General features: G+C 35.5%; 1 protein-coding gene across 1 annotated transcript in view; it reads left to right on the forward strand.

Annotated features, from left to right (window-relative positions):
• Positions 1–15827, forward strand: part of LOC121445200 (heat shock factor protein 3-like) — a 46821-nt gene that overhangs the window by 17015 nt on the left and 13979 nt on the right. Inside the window, exon 3 of the mRNA XM_041647210.1 lies at positions 7881–8005. Coding sequence (XP_041503144.1) covers positions 7881–8005 — 125 coding nt within the window. The remainder of the gene's footprint in view (positions 1–7880; positions 8006–15827) is intronic.

Here is a 15827-nt window from a genome sequence, read left to right on the forward strand (position 1 = left end):
AAAAATAGCCCTCATTTTATTAGTTTTATGTTATTTGCTTTAATAGGGGATGTAGAAATTGGAAATTAAAGTTATACTTCTCATCACATGATAGGTAAATAATCCTTCAGAAAGAAATTCTTGAAATAAATGTTTACTTTTAAATATACTTGGACAATTTTCTGCTATTTATTAAGCATGGATTTATAGTAATCTGTGTTTAAGTATATTACTTCATAGACATTATGGCTATGCTCTTAACTGAGGATGTATTCTATTACCCTCTTCACTCTCCTTTTGCAAGACTTTTTTTCTCCTCTCACTCCCATATAAATAACAATGTATAAAATGTAGAACCTGGGTTCCATATGAAAAAGAAAGTGTGGTGTTTATCTTCTCAGCTTGAGTTATCAGTCTTCATATAATATTTTCTAGTTCTGTTCATTTGTTTTCAGAATCTATAATTCATTTTTCTTTCGGATAAATAAAATTTATGTATATATATACATATATATATATGCTGTCTACTAAAGAGTTGAGGGACATTTAGACTGATTTAATTTTTCCTATTATGAATAGAACAGTTGTTAAAATGGGTATGCAGAAATCTTTCTGTTAAGATGTAGAGTCCTTTGAGTATATTAGCAAGAATCATCTAGCTGTATTATATGTAATTTACTGTTAGTTTTCCTGAAAAAAAATCCACACTAATTTATACAATGACTATATCAGTTTATATACCTACTGACAGTGATTTAGAGTTTCTCTTTCCTTACACAGTCACCAAAATTTGTTGTCATTTGTTTTGTTTTGTTTTTGATAATAACTATTCTGACTATGGTTAGAGGAAATTTTAGAGTAACTTTAATTCGGATTGCTAAAGATAATGAACATTAAAAAAATTAATTGACCATTTGAATTCCTTCTTCCAGAACCCTCTCTTCCATTTCTAGCTTTTTTTGAATAGTTGTTTTCTTGTTCTTTAGATTTTTAAATTATTTGTACATTCTGTATATTAATGCTCAGATACATTATTGGCAAAACTTTTCTTTCATGCTGAAGGCTGTGTCTTCCCTTCAAGAATGGCTCTTTTGCTGTGCAGAAGCTTTATGACTTCAAGAGGACTCACTTTATCCTCCCCCTCATTTCCCGAGTCACTGGAATGCGATTCAAAAAGCCCTTACCTCTACTTATGATTTGTAGTGTTTTTCCTACTTTTTCCTCTAGCAGTTTCAGACTTTAAGGTTTCACATTGAGGTCTTTGACTGATTTGAAGTTGATTTGTTGTGCAAGATGAGAGATAAAATTCATTTGTTTATGTGTATCTATCCAATTTCCCCAGCATCATTTATTAAATAACCTTTCTTTCTTTTGTTTTTGTTATCAGTGTTGTCTAACCATGTGTCTGTAGCTGTGTGATTTTCTATCTGGCTCTTCTATTATTTTCCATTGATTTGTCTTTGTCCCAGGACTATGTTGGATTTGTTACTGCTTCTCTGTAATAGTCCTTAAAATTAGGTATAGCAGTTCTTATCATTACTCTTCTACTCAATGTTGTTTTGTGTATCTAAGGTCTTATAGGTTCTAAAATGAATTTTAAAATCTTTTTCTACTTCTGTGAAGAATGATAATAGAATTTTTTTTTTTTTTTGCTTTCTTTTTGGTTTTCGAGACAGGGCTTCTCTGTAGCTTTGGAGCCTGTCCTGGAACTCGCTCCTGTAGACCAGGCTGGCCTTGAACTCACAGAGATCCTCCTGCATTTGTCTCCCAAGTGCTTGGATTAAAAGCATACACCACCACTGCCCAGCCTGATAATCGAATCTTGATTCGGATTGTATTCTGTGAATTGCATTTGGTACAATGGTCATTTTCAGTGTTGATTCTCCTAATCCATGAGTATGAAAAGTAATTACATCGTTCAGTGTCTTCTTCCTTTTCTCTTGAATATTTTCAAATTTTCGCTATACAAGTCTTTCATTTCTCTGATTAGGTCTACTTCAGAATTGGGGCAGGACTTTGCAACAATTGTGAATGAGATTGTTTTCCTATTTTTTCAGCATATTTGTTATAGGTATGTAAGAATACTATCAATGTGGGGGTTAGTTTGGTATCATGCCATTTTGATAAAAGTGTTTCTCAGGTCAGTATTGAGTGGAAAGTTTACAGTGTCTTATATATAGAATTATACCATTTGCTTAATTTTGTATCTTGCCATTTTGCTGAAAGTGTTCATCAGTTCAAGTTTTAGGTGAAGTATTTACTGTGCATCATGCATAGAATTATATTATCTTTAAGTAGGGATAAGTATACCTTTTCTTTTCATATTTATGTTTTTTATTTGCTTCTTTTGTCTTATTGTTTTAACTAAGAATTTCAACATTACAAAAAGTAAGAGTAGATAAAGTGGCTTGGGATTCCATATTGTCTTACCTCAATTTAGGTCCCATTCCTTCCTACTTCCTGCGTTATCTGAAAAACAGAGCTCCTCCTCTGAGCTCTTCACCCGTGGGAATCAAGAAAGTTGCCCAAAATCAGAACAACTCTGAGATTCCATCTTACACCTGTAAGAATGGCCAAAATCAAAAACACTCATGACAACTTACACTGGAGAGATTGTGAAGTAAAGGGAACACTCCTGCATTGCTGGTGGAAGTGCAAGCTGGTACAGCCTCTTTGGATACCAATATGGCGATTTCTCAGAAAATTAGGAAACAACCTTCCTCAAGACACAGTAATACCACTTTGGGGTATATATCCAAAGGATGCTCAATCATGCCACAAGGATATGTGCTGAACTATGTTCAGAGCAGCATTGTTTGTCATTGCCAGAACCTAGAAACAACCTAAATGCCTCTCGACCAAAGAATAGATAAGGAAAATGTGGTACATTTACACAGGGGAGTACTACACCGCAGAAAAAAATAATGGCATCTTGAAATTTGCAGGAAAAATGCATGGGGCTAGAAAACTTAATATTGAATGTGGTAACCCAGACCCAGAAAGACAATTATCAAATTTACTCACTCATAAATGGTTTTTAAACATAAAGCAAAGAAAACCAGCCTACAAATCACAATCCCAGAGAACCTAGACAACAATAAGGACTCTAAGAGAGACATACATTGATCTAATCTACATGGGAAGCAAAAAAAAAAAAAAGACAAGATCTCCTGAGTAAATTGGGTGTGCATTGGGACCATGGGAGAGGGTTGAAGGGGGGAGGGAAGAGGCAGGTAGGGGAGCAGAGAAAAATGTATAGCTTAATAAAATCAATTAAAAAAAGAAAGTTGCCAAGATCATCACCCACCTCAGAACTCTCTATAAACACCTAAGAAGTCCTTGTATGGGATACATTTCCAGCAGATAACTTTACTCAGCTAAATTATCAGTCATAATTGATAAGGAATGAAAAAAATCCATGATTAAAACAGACTCAAAGCATTTATGACAACTATACAAGCCTTACAAAGATTATTGGATGGAATACTTCAGAACAAAGAAAAACACTGGTAGATACTAAATTACAGAATAATATCAGGTTGGTAAGAGTAAATTACTTTGAAATCATACTGTCAAGAATGGACAGGAAATCCAGCAGAAAGAAAAGAAAAAAAAACAAACAGGAAAATATCAGAGTTAAATGTCAGAGACCAAATGGTTCTAGCAGACATCTATAGAATATTTCCTAACATTACAGAATATATTTAAATTGATAAATGTGTTAAAGACAAAAATCTCATGCTTACCTCAATAGAGAACAGAAAGGTCTTTGACAAAAATCCAACATCCTTTTCATAGTGAAGTTGCTAGAGGAATTCAAATCAGAGGGAACATTCCTCAAAATATTAAAATCCATATATGACAAGTGCACAGTCAACATCACCTTTAAATGGAGAAAAACTTGAACCAATATTATTAAAATCAGGAACAAAAGACTGCTAACTGTCTTTACTCCTATTTAACATAGTGCTCAACGTTCTAGCTAGAGCAGAAAACAATAGAATTTTAACAAAAGAATACAAATAGGAAAAGAAGCAGTCAAATTATCACTGGGAGATGATGTGATGCTATAAAAGATGCCAAGGACTCCGCCAGAAGATTTCTAGAACTTACTGCACTTTCCACAAAGTTGCTGGGTACAAAATCAACATATAAAGAAGCTTTTCATTTTCACCATGTTCTATTAGTCTATTGTTGATATTAATTTATGGGAAATTTGACTGCGGTTTTATTTAATCTGTAAAATACTGTTTAAAGAATGAAGCTCTATTTAGAGTACATGCTAACTTTTCTAGCACTGTAAGGATTCAGGCTCCACACTGTCTTTGATCTGCTTCAAGTTGACTTTTGTGTAGGGTGCTAGAAATTGGTCTGATTTCATTCTATAGATCATTTGTTGAAGTATCTGAGCATTTTTGGCAATTTTGTAGAAAATCAGGAAGTAATAATTGCATGGACATGAATCTGGGTCTTCAGTTCTATTCCATGGCCCAATTTTCTGCCAGTGCTATGCTGATTTAACTACCATGTCTCTGAAGTATCACATGAGAAGAGATATGATAGCCATTCCAGCATTATCCTTTTTTTCTCAAGATTTCTTTGCTTATCCAGGGTCTTTTATACACACACATTCACACACACACACACACACACACACACACACACACACACACACGCACACACACACTGTTCTTTTGAGAAGTCTTTATTCAGATATTTAGTATATATATATATATATATATATATATATATATATATATATATATATATATATAAATTTGGTTAGGATGTTTATTGCTTGGGAATATATAACCTAGTTTGGCACATCTCCAGATCTTTTTGTTTTTCTTCCTTTTTTAAGAAATATGTTTATTTACTTATTTATGTATTTCCCCTCTTATTAAAAATGTATACTTTTCTCATATAATACATCTTGGTTGTACTTTCTTCTCCCTCTCCTCCTCCCATGCATGGGCATACTCTTTCAGCCTCTTTCAGGCTGAAAACTCTTCCAGGTTTTGCAACTGGGTGAAGGCTCTAGGTGGACACCAGCTCTATGTCACCATAATGTTTCCATAGTGGAAAAAAAAACCCTTTCCATTTATGTAGGCAGCTATTTTGTCCTTTTGATGGTGTCCTTTGCCATACAGAGTTGTATGGGTGTTGTCTTCAGCAATGGGTTCCTGCCATCAGTTTGTAGAGAGCAACCTATGATCTTGGCAATATTCTGGGGTTTTTTTTTTGGGGGGGGGGGATTTCCATTGAACCCCTTTGGCTCACAACTCATTTGGGTGTAACCAAGTCTCAATACTGGAAGTTTCATTTGGTGACAAGAGATAGCCAGTTGGGCTTTTATCTCTCTCATTATTTGGATCCTTCATTAGGATCACCTTCATATTTTAGAAAGCTTCCACAGCACTGCGCTTCCACACATTCCCTCAAATGCCCTTCAGTTCTAGCTGTCTCTCCCTGCATCCCCTCCCTCAACTTTATCTCCCCTTACACTCCCACATAAACATTCCATTCCACTTCCCCATCCCCAGTCCTCCCGCAAAATTTATTCTGTTTTCCCCTCCCAGAATCCATGGCCTACACCTTTCTTTATACCTAACTTCTCCGGGTCTATAGATTGTAGCTCAGTTATCATTTATTTAATGGCTATTATCCACATATAAGTGACTACATACAATATTATTTTTCTTTGCCTGGATTGCCTCACACAAAATTATTTTTTCCTAGTTATATCCATTTGCCTGCAAATTTTATGATATCATTCTTTATCAGCTAAAATTACTCCATTGTATAAATGTACCACATTTTCTTTATCCACTCTTCTGTTGAAGAACATCTAGCTTGCTTCCAGTTTCTGGCTATTATGAATAGAGCAACAATGAACATAGTTGAGCAAGTGTCCCTTTAGTAAAATCAAGTGTCCTTTAGGTGTATATATACAAGGGTTGTATAGCTGGATCTTGAAGTCCATTGATTTCCAAAGTGGTTGTGTAATTTTGTACTCCCACCAGCAATGGAAAAGTGTTCGGCTTATTTCACATCCTCACCAGCATGAGCTATCAGTTGTATTATTGATCTTAGTCATTCTGAGAGTTGTAAGATAGGATCTCAAAGTAGGTTAGATTTGCATTCCCTGCTTGCTAAGTATGTTGAAGATGTCTTTAAGTGTTCCACAGCCATTTGAGAGTGCTCTATTGATAATTTTCTATTTAGATCTGTTCCCACCTTTTAATTGGACTATTTTCTTTTTTGATACCTATTTTCTTGAATTCTTTATATATTTTGTTTTTTTGTTTTTTTTTAAATTTATTTATTTATTAAGGATTTCTGCCTCCTCCCCGCCACCGCCTCCCATTTCCCTCCCCCTCCCCCAATCAAGTCCCCCTCCCTCATCAGCTCGAAAAGCAATCAGGGTTCCCTGACCTGTAGGAAGTCCAAGGACTGCCCACCTCCATCAAGGTCTAATAAGGTGAACATCCAAACTGCCTAGGCTTCTTTATATATTTTGAATATTAGACCTCTATTGGATGTGGAATTGAAAAAAAAAACTTTCCCTTTATATAGGCAGGTGTTTTGTCCTTTTGATGGTGTTCTTTGCCTTACAGAAGCTTTTTGGTTTCATGAGGTCCCATTTATTAATTCTTGATCTTAGTTCCTGCACTATCAGTGTTCTGTTCAGGAAGTTGTCTACTGTGCCAATAATTTCAAGGCTGCTCCCTATTTTCTTTTCTATCAGGTTCAAAGTGTCTGGCTTTATGTTGAAGTCTTTGATCCACTTAGACTTGAGTTTTGTGCAGTGTGATAGATATGGGTCTATTTGTCTTCTTCTACATGAAGATATCAGCTTGACCAGCAGCATCTATTGAAAGTGCTGTCTTTTGTCCAGTGCCTATTTTTGGCTTCTTTATACAAAAAAGCTGGTGTCTATGGGTGTCTGGAGTTATGTATAGATCTTCCATTCAATTCCATTGATCAACATGTCTGTTTTCCTTCCTTTTTCATACTGTCTTCTTTTTCAGTATTTTCCAAATGATTAACATGGTAGCAAAAGGAGATAAGACCCAGAACACATAGTGTTAATCCCCCTCACACACACACACACACTTGGGAATACATGAGATATTTTGGTATCTTGGCATTTAGTTAGTGACTGGAAAAATTGGAACCTGTTGGTTAAAATGAGGCTTGAGTATTGTGTGTGTGTGTGTGTGTGTGTGTGTGTGTGTGTGTGTGTGTGTGTGTGTGTGACCCATCCTTATTTATTTTGACTCTAAAGTTGCTCCCAAGTTGTGCATAAGCAATTTAGATCTCAAATGCTGGGACTTGGAAAACAGCTCAGTTGGTAAAATCCTTGTGCAAGTGTGAGGAAATGGATTCAGGTTCCCTTAACCAATGTAAAAGTCAAGTGGACATTGCACATCTTAAATCCCGGCACTGAGGTGTAAAGGACAGAGATAGGCAGATCTAAGGAACTCACTTGGCCAGCCAGTTTAGACGGAATAGCAAATTCCAAGTTCAATGAGAGATGCTACCTCAAAAAATAAGGTGGAAAGGGGATTGAAGAAGAAATCATGGCATCAACCTCTGGTCTCTATATTCTCGCGCACAGGAGACCACATCAACACAGGTGCTTGTACAAACACACACACACACACACACACACACACACACACACACACACACACACACACACACGACATAAAGAAAAATAAGAAGAAGCGGAAGCATCCAAGTTTGAAATTAAGCTATTGGAGTGTACCAGTTATCTTTTATGACCATCAAAAAATTTTAAATATTACTTACTTCTGATCCTTCTAGATTTCTTGTTAGAATCTCTTGTATGACGTTCATTATTATTGTCTAACTTTCACTTTTGCCCTTTATACTAGACGGTTTCCGAAAGGTTTCACCACAGAGTGAAAAGACTAATGAGGGAAAGAAAGGTTCTATGGAATTTCAGCATCCACTCTTCAAAAAAGGAGGAGCCTATCTTCTTGAAAATATTAAGCGAAAGGTAGGAAGTGGATTTTTCTCTTATCCTTTTTTTGTAGGATTTAGGGTAGCATGCAGTCCTTACTCTAAACATTTCATGATTTCTCTAAGTCTTTGCATGAAGCTGCTGGAATCAGAAACTGGTTGCTAGGTGTATTTTGGGTTGCTGTAAATTGACCTTTAGGAATTAATTTACCCAAACACTAATTTCTGCGATAAACTGTTCTTTGTGCTTTATTTTATTTTCTTGTGTCTTTTTTTTACTGTGTAGATACTGAAATAAGATTTGAGAAAATAAGCAGAGGAGGCTAGGATAGATTGCACGGTTACACAGTTTTTCACTTGCAAGATTTCTTTGTATGTTGGAAATTCATGTGACCTTTGTCTATATACTAGAAGTTCAGGACCAAAAATAAATACAGAAAGAAAGTGTCAGTAAGAATAGTGGTTGTCAATACATCTTTTTTTTAAATCTCTAAGTGTCTTAAGATGTTTTTGGAAAACTATGATCTATTTTCATTAAAAAAAAAAACTATAGAAGTAATTTTTTCATCTTTATTCTCTCATGATCACAGATCAATATTCTTAGTAATACATGATGTTTAATTATATAAGTATTTTTATTTTAATGTATAGTGTGCACAGTATTATAGCTTTTAAATAAGTTAACAGTATTTTATCAGATATTAAGATAGCAATGCCTGTTTACTTCCTGGTCCCATTTGTTTGTAGAACTTTTTTTCCATCCCTTCACTGTAAGGTGGTTCCCAGGATTAAAACAAAAATGAGTTTCTTCTAGACAGAAGAAGTATAGATTTTGTGTGTTTTTAGAACTAGGATTACATTGTTTTAACCTTTTCTGTCTTTCAAAGTTTGCATTGAAAACTCAGCTGTTATTCTGATGGGTTTTTCTTTATCTGTGATGTGTGGCTTTTCTCTTGCTGCTTTTTGTGCCTTCTTTTTGTTCTTTATATTTTCTGTTTTAAGTATTTTATATAAGTCCAATGGTAGAGAGTTGTTTTTCTCTTCCTTTTGCTTAGTAAAAAAAAAAATCCTTTCACCTTAAAAACTGTCATTTGTTTGGAGGCAACAAATCAATAAATCTTGCTTTTAATTTAATCTTTTAATCTTTGTCTTTTGCCTAGGGAATTAATACCTTCCATGAACAGAGTTATTGTTGAAGGGTGCATGTTAATTCCTGATATTTTATTGTTTTCTGGTTTGGGGCTTATTCTTCTACCTAACTGTTACAGGAGTGCAGTTTATTTTTTCTGTGGCCCTATGGATGTTTTCCTTTTTACTCCAAAGGACTCCTTTAAGTATCTTCCATAAATCTGGTGTCGTGGTCATGAATGCCTTCAGCCTGTTTTCCTTAAAATTTTCCACATAGTTTTGCTGCATATAATATTTTGGGATGGTAGTTGTTTTTCAGAACTTAAAATATGTCATCTCATGCTTTTTAGATTTTTTCCCATTGTTACTGTTACCCTCACAAGCCTGATTTTGTAGGTGATGTCTCTTGTGTTGCTTTCAAAATAGGTTTTTGGTTTCTGTAGTTAGTAGTTTAGTTGAAGTGAAGTTCTTTCATGTTTATTTTCTGTTTGTGTCCAAAATGCTTCCTATATCTAGGTTGGCATCTCTTTTCACAACTCTGGGAAATTTTCTGGTGCCCAAACCATTAACTATACCTTCATAATGGAAATTTATTGTTCTTTTATATCAATGATTCTTAGATTTGGTATTATCATAGCATGATGATTATCCTGACTGTATGAGCCATACTTTTAGGTTAATTTATGTGAGGCCTTTCTGAAATATTCTGATTCCTCCATTATAACTTCAAGCACAAGTGTTGTATCCTGCCCTTGAATCATTCTACAGACATTTTCATTTTGTTTGCATTTTTCCAATATTTCAGTTTGGTTTTGCTTTAATGTTGCCATGTTTGGATTCTTCTTTGATACGTAATATTTACTTTTTATATTTATTATTTTTATATTTATTACTTCCTTGAATTTTTGTGTGAGTTCTTAGAATTCCTTCGGTTTATCTTTCTTAATTTCATACTTTAGAGTCACCTAACTAAAATTTCATGTAACTAATTCTTACTGGAGATGAGTTTTATAGAATTAGTGATTTTTGGAGGACTACTATTACTTTTTTGGTTTTTCAAATTATGGCTTTCCATTGGGTCTTGTATATCTGGAGCTTAGCTCTTGACTGAATTTATTTATTTTTAAATTTCATTATGATTAACTAACTCATTAATTTTAAATCGTCCTCATTATTTCAGGGGAACTGTCTGGTCTTTACAAGTGAAGCTATGTTGTTATAGGGTTGACGTATTGTTTTCATCTGCAATACAGCTAATGAGGACACCAGATTTGATCCATAGTATTCCCCTGCAGTTACAATATTGTCTGGAAAAAAATCACTATCTGGTATTAACCCAATAAAAAGTTATCTGTTCTTATTCAGTAACCAATTTAGAAGTTAAAGGAACACAGATATTAGTTTGTGTACAAGTATATTAGTTGCTTTTGATATGAGTAGAAAGAAAAATCAACAAATAGCAACAGCTACAGCAACAGAAAGAATGCAGGGTAAGAGCAGTAGTGTTTGTTATTTGACTGAGAAAAAGTGGAGAAGAAAATATCTACAAAGGAACAAGAAGTAGGGGGAGGGGGAACATATTAAAGGTAAATTGAAGGAGGAGACATATGCAAACCTTGCGAGCCTATGTTCTTTGGGAAACAAAAATGTAAAAAGAAAGACTAGTGAAGGGGGCGTGAGAGAGATAATACGGATGAGGATAAACGTGGAATGTAGAGGATGGATGCATTCTATCTAGCCTGTTGTTGCTTAGCTCCCAGAAATCTGACTTAGACTGGCCATCTTGTTATTGATTCTATGCTTTCTTCCTGGAGATCGGGCTATTCTTGTCAGTGGGGAGGGCTTGACTGGTGGAAACTCAGATGCTGATCATATTTCTGAGTAATTCTCAGGTATCATGTTACTAATGATCGACTCATCTCTAGGGGGAAGATTGCTTCCATTATCTGGTGAGCAGCTTAGGGCCTATACCATTCAATGGCAACATTTGGCTCCAAATTAGATTCCGCCTTGCTTATTTCTGACTCAAAGGGGTTTCCCTATTATCTGGAAGAATTTTCTTAGACCAAATTCAGCACGTAGGCATGTGTCATTCACTCTGAGCTTCCTGGGAGATACTGTTCACATACAGTCACAGTGGTCAAGGCACTAGGTCCACAGAAGTCTTTTCCAAACAGCATCTTTCAGCTATTCTGAACTGAGACTGCTTCTAACCCTCCACTAACCACTTGGAGCTGCACAGTCCCATTTGAAGGCATTGATATGCTTTTAGCACCACTACTTCTTCTCAGACCTGTAAACCCATTCACGCTGTGTGTCCAGAAAATCATTGGGCCATACTTCAAAACCCTGTACTCTACAGAATTGGAAAATTTAAAGGAAATGGACATTTTTCTAGATTGGTACCACATAACAAAATTAAATCAAGGACAGATAAACAATTTAAAGAGACCTATAACTTTTAAGGAAATAGAAGCAGTCATCAAAACTTCCCCAACAACAACAACAAAAAACCCAGAGCCAGATGGTTTCAGTGCAGAATTCTACCAGAATTTCAAAGAACTAATACTAATACTCCTCAGATTGTTCCACACAATAGAAACAGAAGGGAGATTGCCAAAAACTTTTTACAAGGCTAGAGTTACCCTGATACCCAAATCACACAAAGGTGCAACTAAAAAGAGAATTATAGACCAATCTTCCTCCTGAACTTGATGCAAAAATACTCAATAAATACTGGCAAACCAAATCCAAACACACATCAGAAAAATCATCCACCACAATCAAGTAGTATTCATCCCAGAGATGCAGGGATGGTTAAACATATGAAAATCTATCAATGTAATCCACAGTATAAACAAACTGAAAGAAAAAAAAAACACATGGTCATCTTATTAGATGCTGAAAAGGCCTTTGACAAAATTCAACACCCCTTAATGGTAAAGATATTGGAGAGAGCAGGGGTACAAGGAACATACCTAAACATAATAAAGGCAATATACAGCAAGCTGACAGCCAACATCAAATTAAATGGAGAGAATCTCAAAGTGAGGCTACTAAAATAAGCAATAAGACAAGGCTGTCCACTCCATATCTATTCAATTTAGTGCTTGAAGTTCTATCTAGAGCAATAAGACAAGAAAAAGAGATCGGGGGATACAAATTGGAAAAGAAGTCACACTTTCATTATTTGCTGATAATATGATAGTATACACAAAGGACCCCAAAAATTCTACCAGAGAATTCCTACAACTGATAAAAAATTTTCAGTGATGTGGCAAGATGAAAAGTTAACTTAAAAGCAAAACAAACAAACAAAAAAAAACAGTAGCTCTCCTATATACAAATGATAAATCGGCTGAGAAAGACATCAGGGAAACAATGTCCTTTACAATAACCACAAATAATATAAAATACCTCGAAAAAACCAAAAAAAAAAAATACCTTGGGGTAACTCTAACTAAACAAGTGAAAGACTTTAAGTACCTTAAGTCTTTGAAGAAAGAAATCAAAGAAGATATCAGAAAATGGAAAGATCTCCCATGATTTTGGGTAGGTAGAATTAACATAGTAAAAATGGCAATCTTATCAAAAACAATCTACAGATTCAATGCAATGCCCATCAAAATCCCAGCAAAATTCTTCACAGACCTCAAAAGTACAATACTTCATATGAAAAAAAACAAAATAGCCAAAACAATACTATTATATATAACATAATATAAATATAAAATAAATATATATAAATATATAATAAAGGATCACCATCCCAGACTTCAAGTTCTACTATAGAGCTATAGTAATAAAAACACCTTGATAAAGTTGGGCAAGGGAACGAGCGGGGGAGCAATGAAAGAGATATTTTGATAGAGGAGGCCATTATGGGGTTAGGGAGAAACCTGGTGCCAGGGAAACTCCCAGGAATCCACAAGGATGACCCCAGCTAAAACTTCTAACAATAGTGAAGAGGGTGTCTGAACTGGCCTTCTCCTGTAATCAGATTTGTGACTACCCTAACTGTCATCACAGAACCTTCACCCAGTAACTGATGAAAGCAGATGCAGAGATCCACAGGCAAGCACCAGGCCGAGCTCCATAAGTACAATCGAAGAGAGGGAGGAGGATTATATGAGCAAAGGGGTTCAAGATGGTGATAGGGAAACTCACAGAGATAGCTGACCAGAGCTAGTGGGAGCTCAGTGACTTTAAACCAACAGCTAGGTAACCTACATGGGACCCACCTAGGCCCTCTGCATGTCATTGACAGTTGTGTGGTTTCATCTATTTGACCAGGATCTGTCCCTGGCACATGAGCTGTCTTTTTGGAACCCATTCCCTATGGTGGAATGCCTTACTCAGCCTTAATGCAGTCAGAAGAAGCTTGGTCCTGCCTCAAGGTGCCAGGCTTTGTTGGCTCTCCACGGGAGGCTCTTAGCCCTTCTGAGGCCTGGATTGGGGATGGGTAGAAAGAAGGTGGAGGAGGGAAAAGAAGGAGAAGAGGGGGACTGCGGCTGGTATGTAAAATAGTTTTAATTTAAAAGGAAACTAGATCAAATTTTGTTTTTCTTATACCGAATTGAACTGCTCTCAATTTAGTCATGGTGATTTCAGAATGACAGTTTCTATTCTAGGAGCTAGAGAATGGAAAACAATGCTTCGTGGAGTCATTTTTCAATCCATTGAAAAGGGAGTTATGTTCAGACATTGCTGATTCTACTGAACACTTAATCTTCTTGGTCTAATTAAGAATAATTTTAAGACATATGATCTGAAGAGTGTTTGATTTGAGATTAAAACTTCCACATGGGGAACAATGATTCTCATATCTCATTAGTTATTGAAAGTGATAATATGTAAGAGGGATACCATCTTTTTATTTTAATTTTTATGATTGAAAAAAGACAGAATTTTTGCAGCAGTGGTTTGGTAGCTTTTATTCCATTAGTTTGGTGAATATCATAGAGAGGATACAGACTGTCTAAAGAGGAGATGCCTAGTTTATGAGCTATCCAGGTGGTAGGCAATTTGTTTTTCTTCACAGAATCAAGAGAGAACTGGCTTGTTGGTAATATAATTGCTCCCTCTTCTTTTTTTCTTTTTAATTTTATTTAAATAACATTTTTTCGGGTTTTTTTTTTTGTATCAGTTAGTTTCCCTTCCCTCCTCATGTCCCATCTACGCCCTCCCCATCCTCTGTTCCTCCATCTCCTTTCAGAAAGGTGCAGACCTCCCATGAGCTTGCACAAAGCATGGCACATCAAGCTGGGACAGGCCTGAGGCAGGGCAAGGTAATCCAGTATGGGAACAGGTTGCCAAGAGCCAGCTAAGGGCCAGGAGACCAAGCTACAGGATGGTCACACACCTGCAGAGGGCCTAGGTCTGTAGCATGCAGGATCCCTGTTAGTTTAACGTCCTTGAGCTTCCCTGAGCTCTCAGATCAGCATTCTCTGTGGGTTCCCCAATCCTGATGCCCCTGGCTCCTACAATCCCTCCTCCCTTTCTTCCAGAAGACTCTCAGAGCTCAGTGCAGTGCTCGTCTGTGAATCTCTGGCTCTGCTTCCATCAGTTACTGGATAGAGTTTGTCTGATGGCAGTTAATCCTGATAAAAATATGTCTATACTACTAATTTTCAGTTTACTACATACTGTTTCTCATGGCCATCGTTTTATGTTTAAGTATCCAGTTTCTCTCCAGTCTGTTAATTATACAACAGGGTTTCACAGATCAACTTATTCTTCTGACACATTTCCAGCAGGTAAAACGAGGTAGAAGTTTTTATTGACAGTTTTGAAGTTTTACTTTGAGGGACCAGGAGCCTCTAGTTCCTATTTGTAGTGCTGGTCTGATATAAAGCTTTAATTTAGAATAATTGATAATGTTTTATTCTCTTAAATTTTTTATCTTGTATTGCTTCTCTCATCTGCATTAAAAAGTTTTAATAAGCTTTTATTATGTCCATACTGTGAGATTGTGAATGAATGAAACTTTAAAAGTTCTATTAACTCTGGTGATAATGCACTTAAACCTTTGGAAATAATACACAGTCAAATCATTAAAGCTGTTCCAAGCACCACCTGCAAAATTAATTTTCACATTATTATAGGCATTATTATGTATTACGTTGTATAACCATAGTATGGTGTTTCATTTCATTAAAAAACATAATTTAATATGCTCACAATTCAACAGGCCAAAATGGATCTATAGTCTGCTATGGATTATTTCTTAGAGCTGACCACATTGTATATTATTTACACAATAAAACTAATCACATATTATTTTCATAATCACTCACAACAGGAAAAGGAGGGAAAAGTTCAGAGTTCAACTCTAAAAAAATTGAGATATATGTATGACAGAATATAATATATTGTTGAAGTCACAGATAATGATATATACCGTATTTGGTTATGTTACAGTATTTAATAAATTGTATTTTTTTCTGTCTTTGTAAGGTATTATCATTTTGTTAGGAATAGAAATTCTGCCATACTTAACTAGAGTTTTCTTTTTTTTTTTTGGTGGCGGTGGCTGAGGCATGTTCAGCCTCAAACTTATGATCCCTTCCTAACCCTCAGAGTTAAGGTGTTATAGATGTCTGTGTATGTAATGTGTGTATTATATAATACATACAAGTACATGTTTGTGTGTATATATATTTATGTATATTCTGGGTTTATTGAAAGTATTCTATGTGTAAGGTATTGTTCTTGAGATCAGGAAGAAGTAT

Source organism: Microtus oregoni, unplaced genomic scaffold (assembly GCF_018167655.1).
Source record: "Microtus oregoni isolate MIOR12 unplaced genomic scaffold, Mior012 000165F_ref0000029, whole genome shotgun sequence".
NCBI lineage: Eukaryota > Metazoa > Chordata > Mammalia > Rodentia > Cricetidae > Microtus > Microtus oregoni.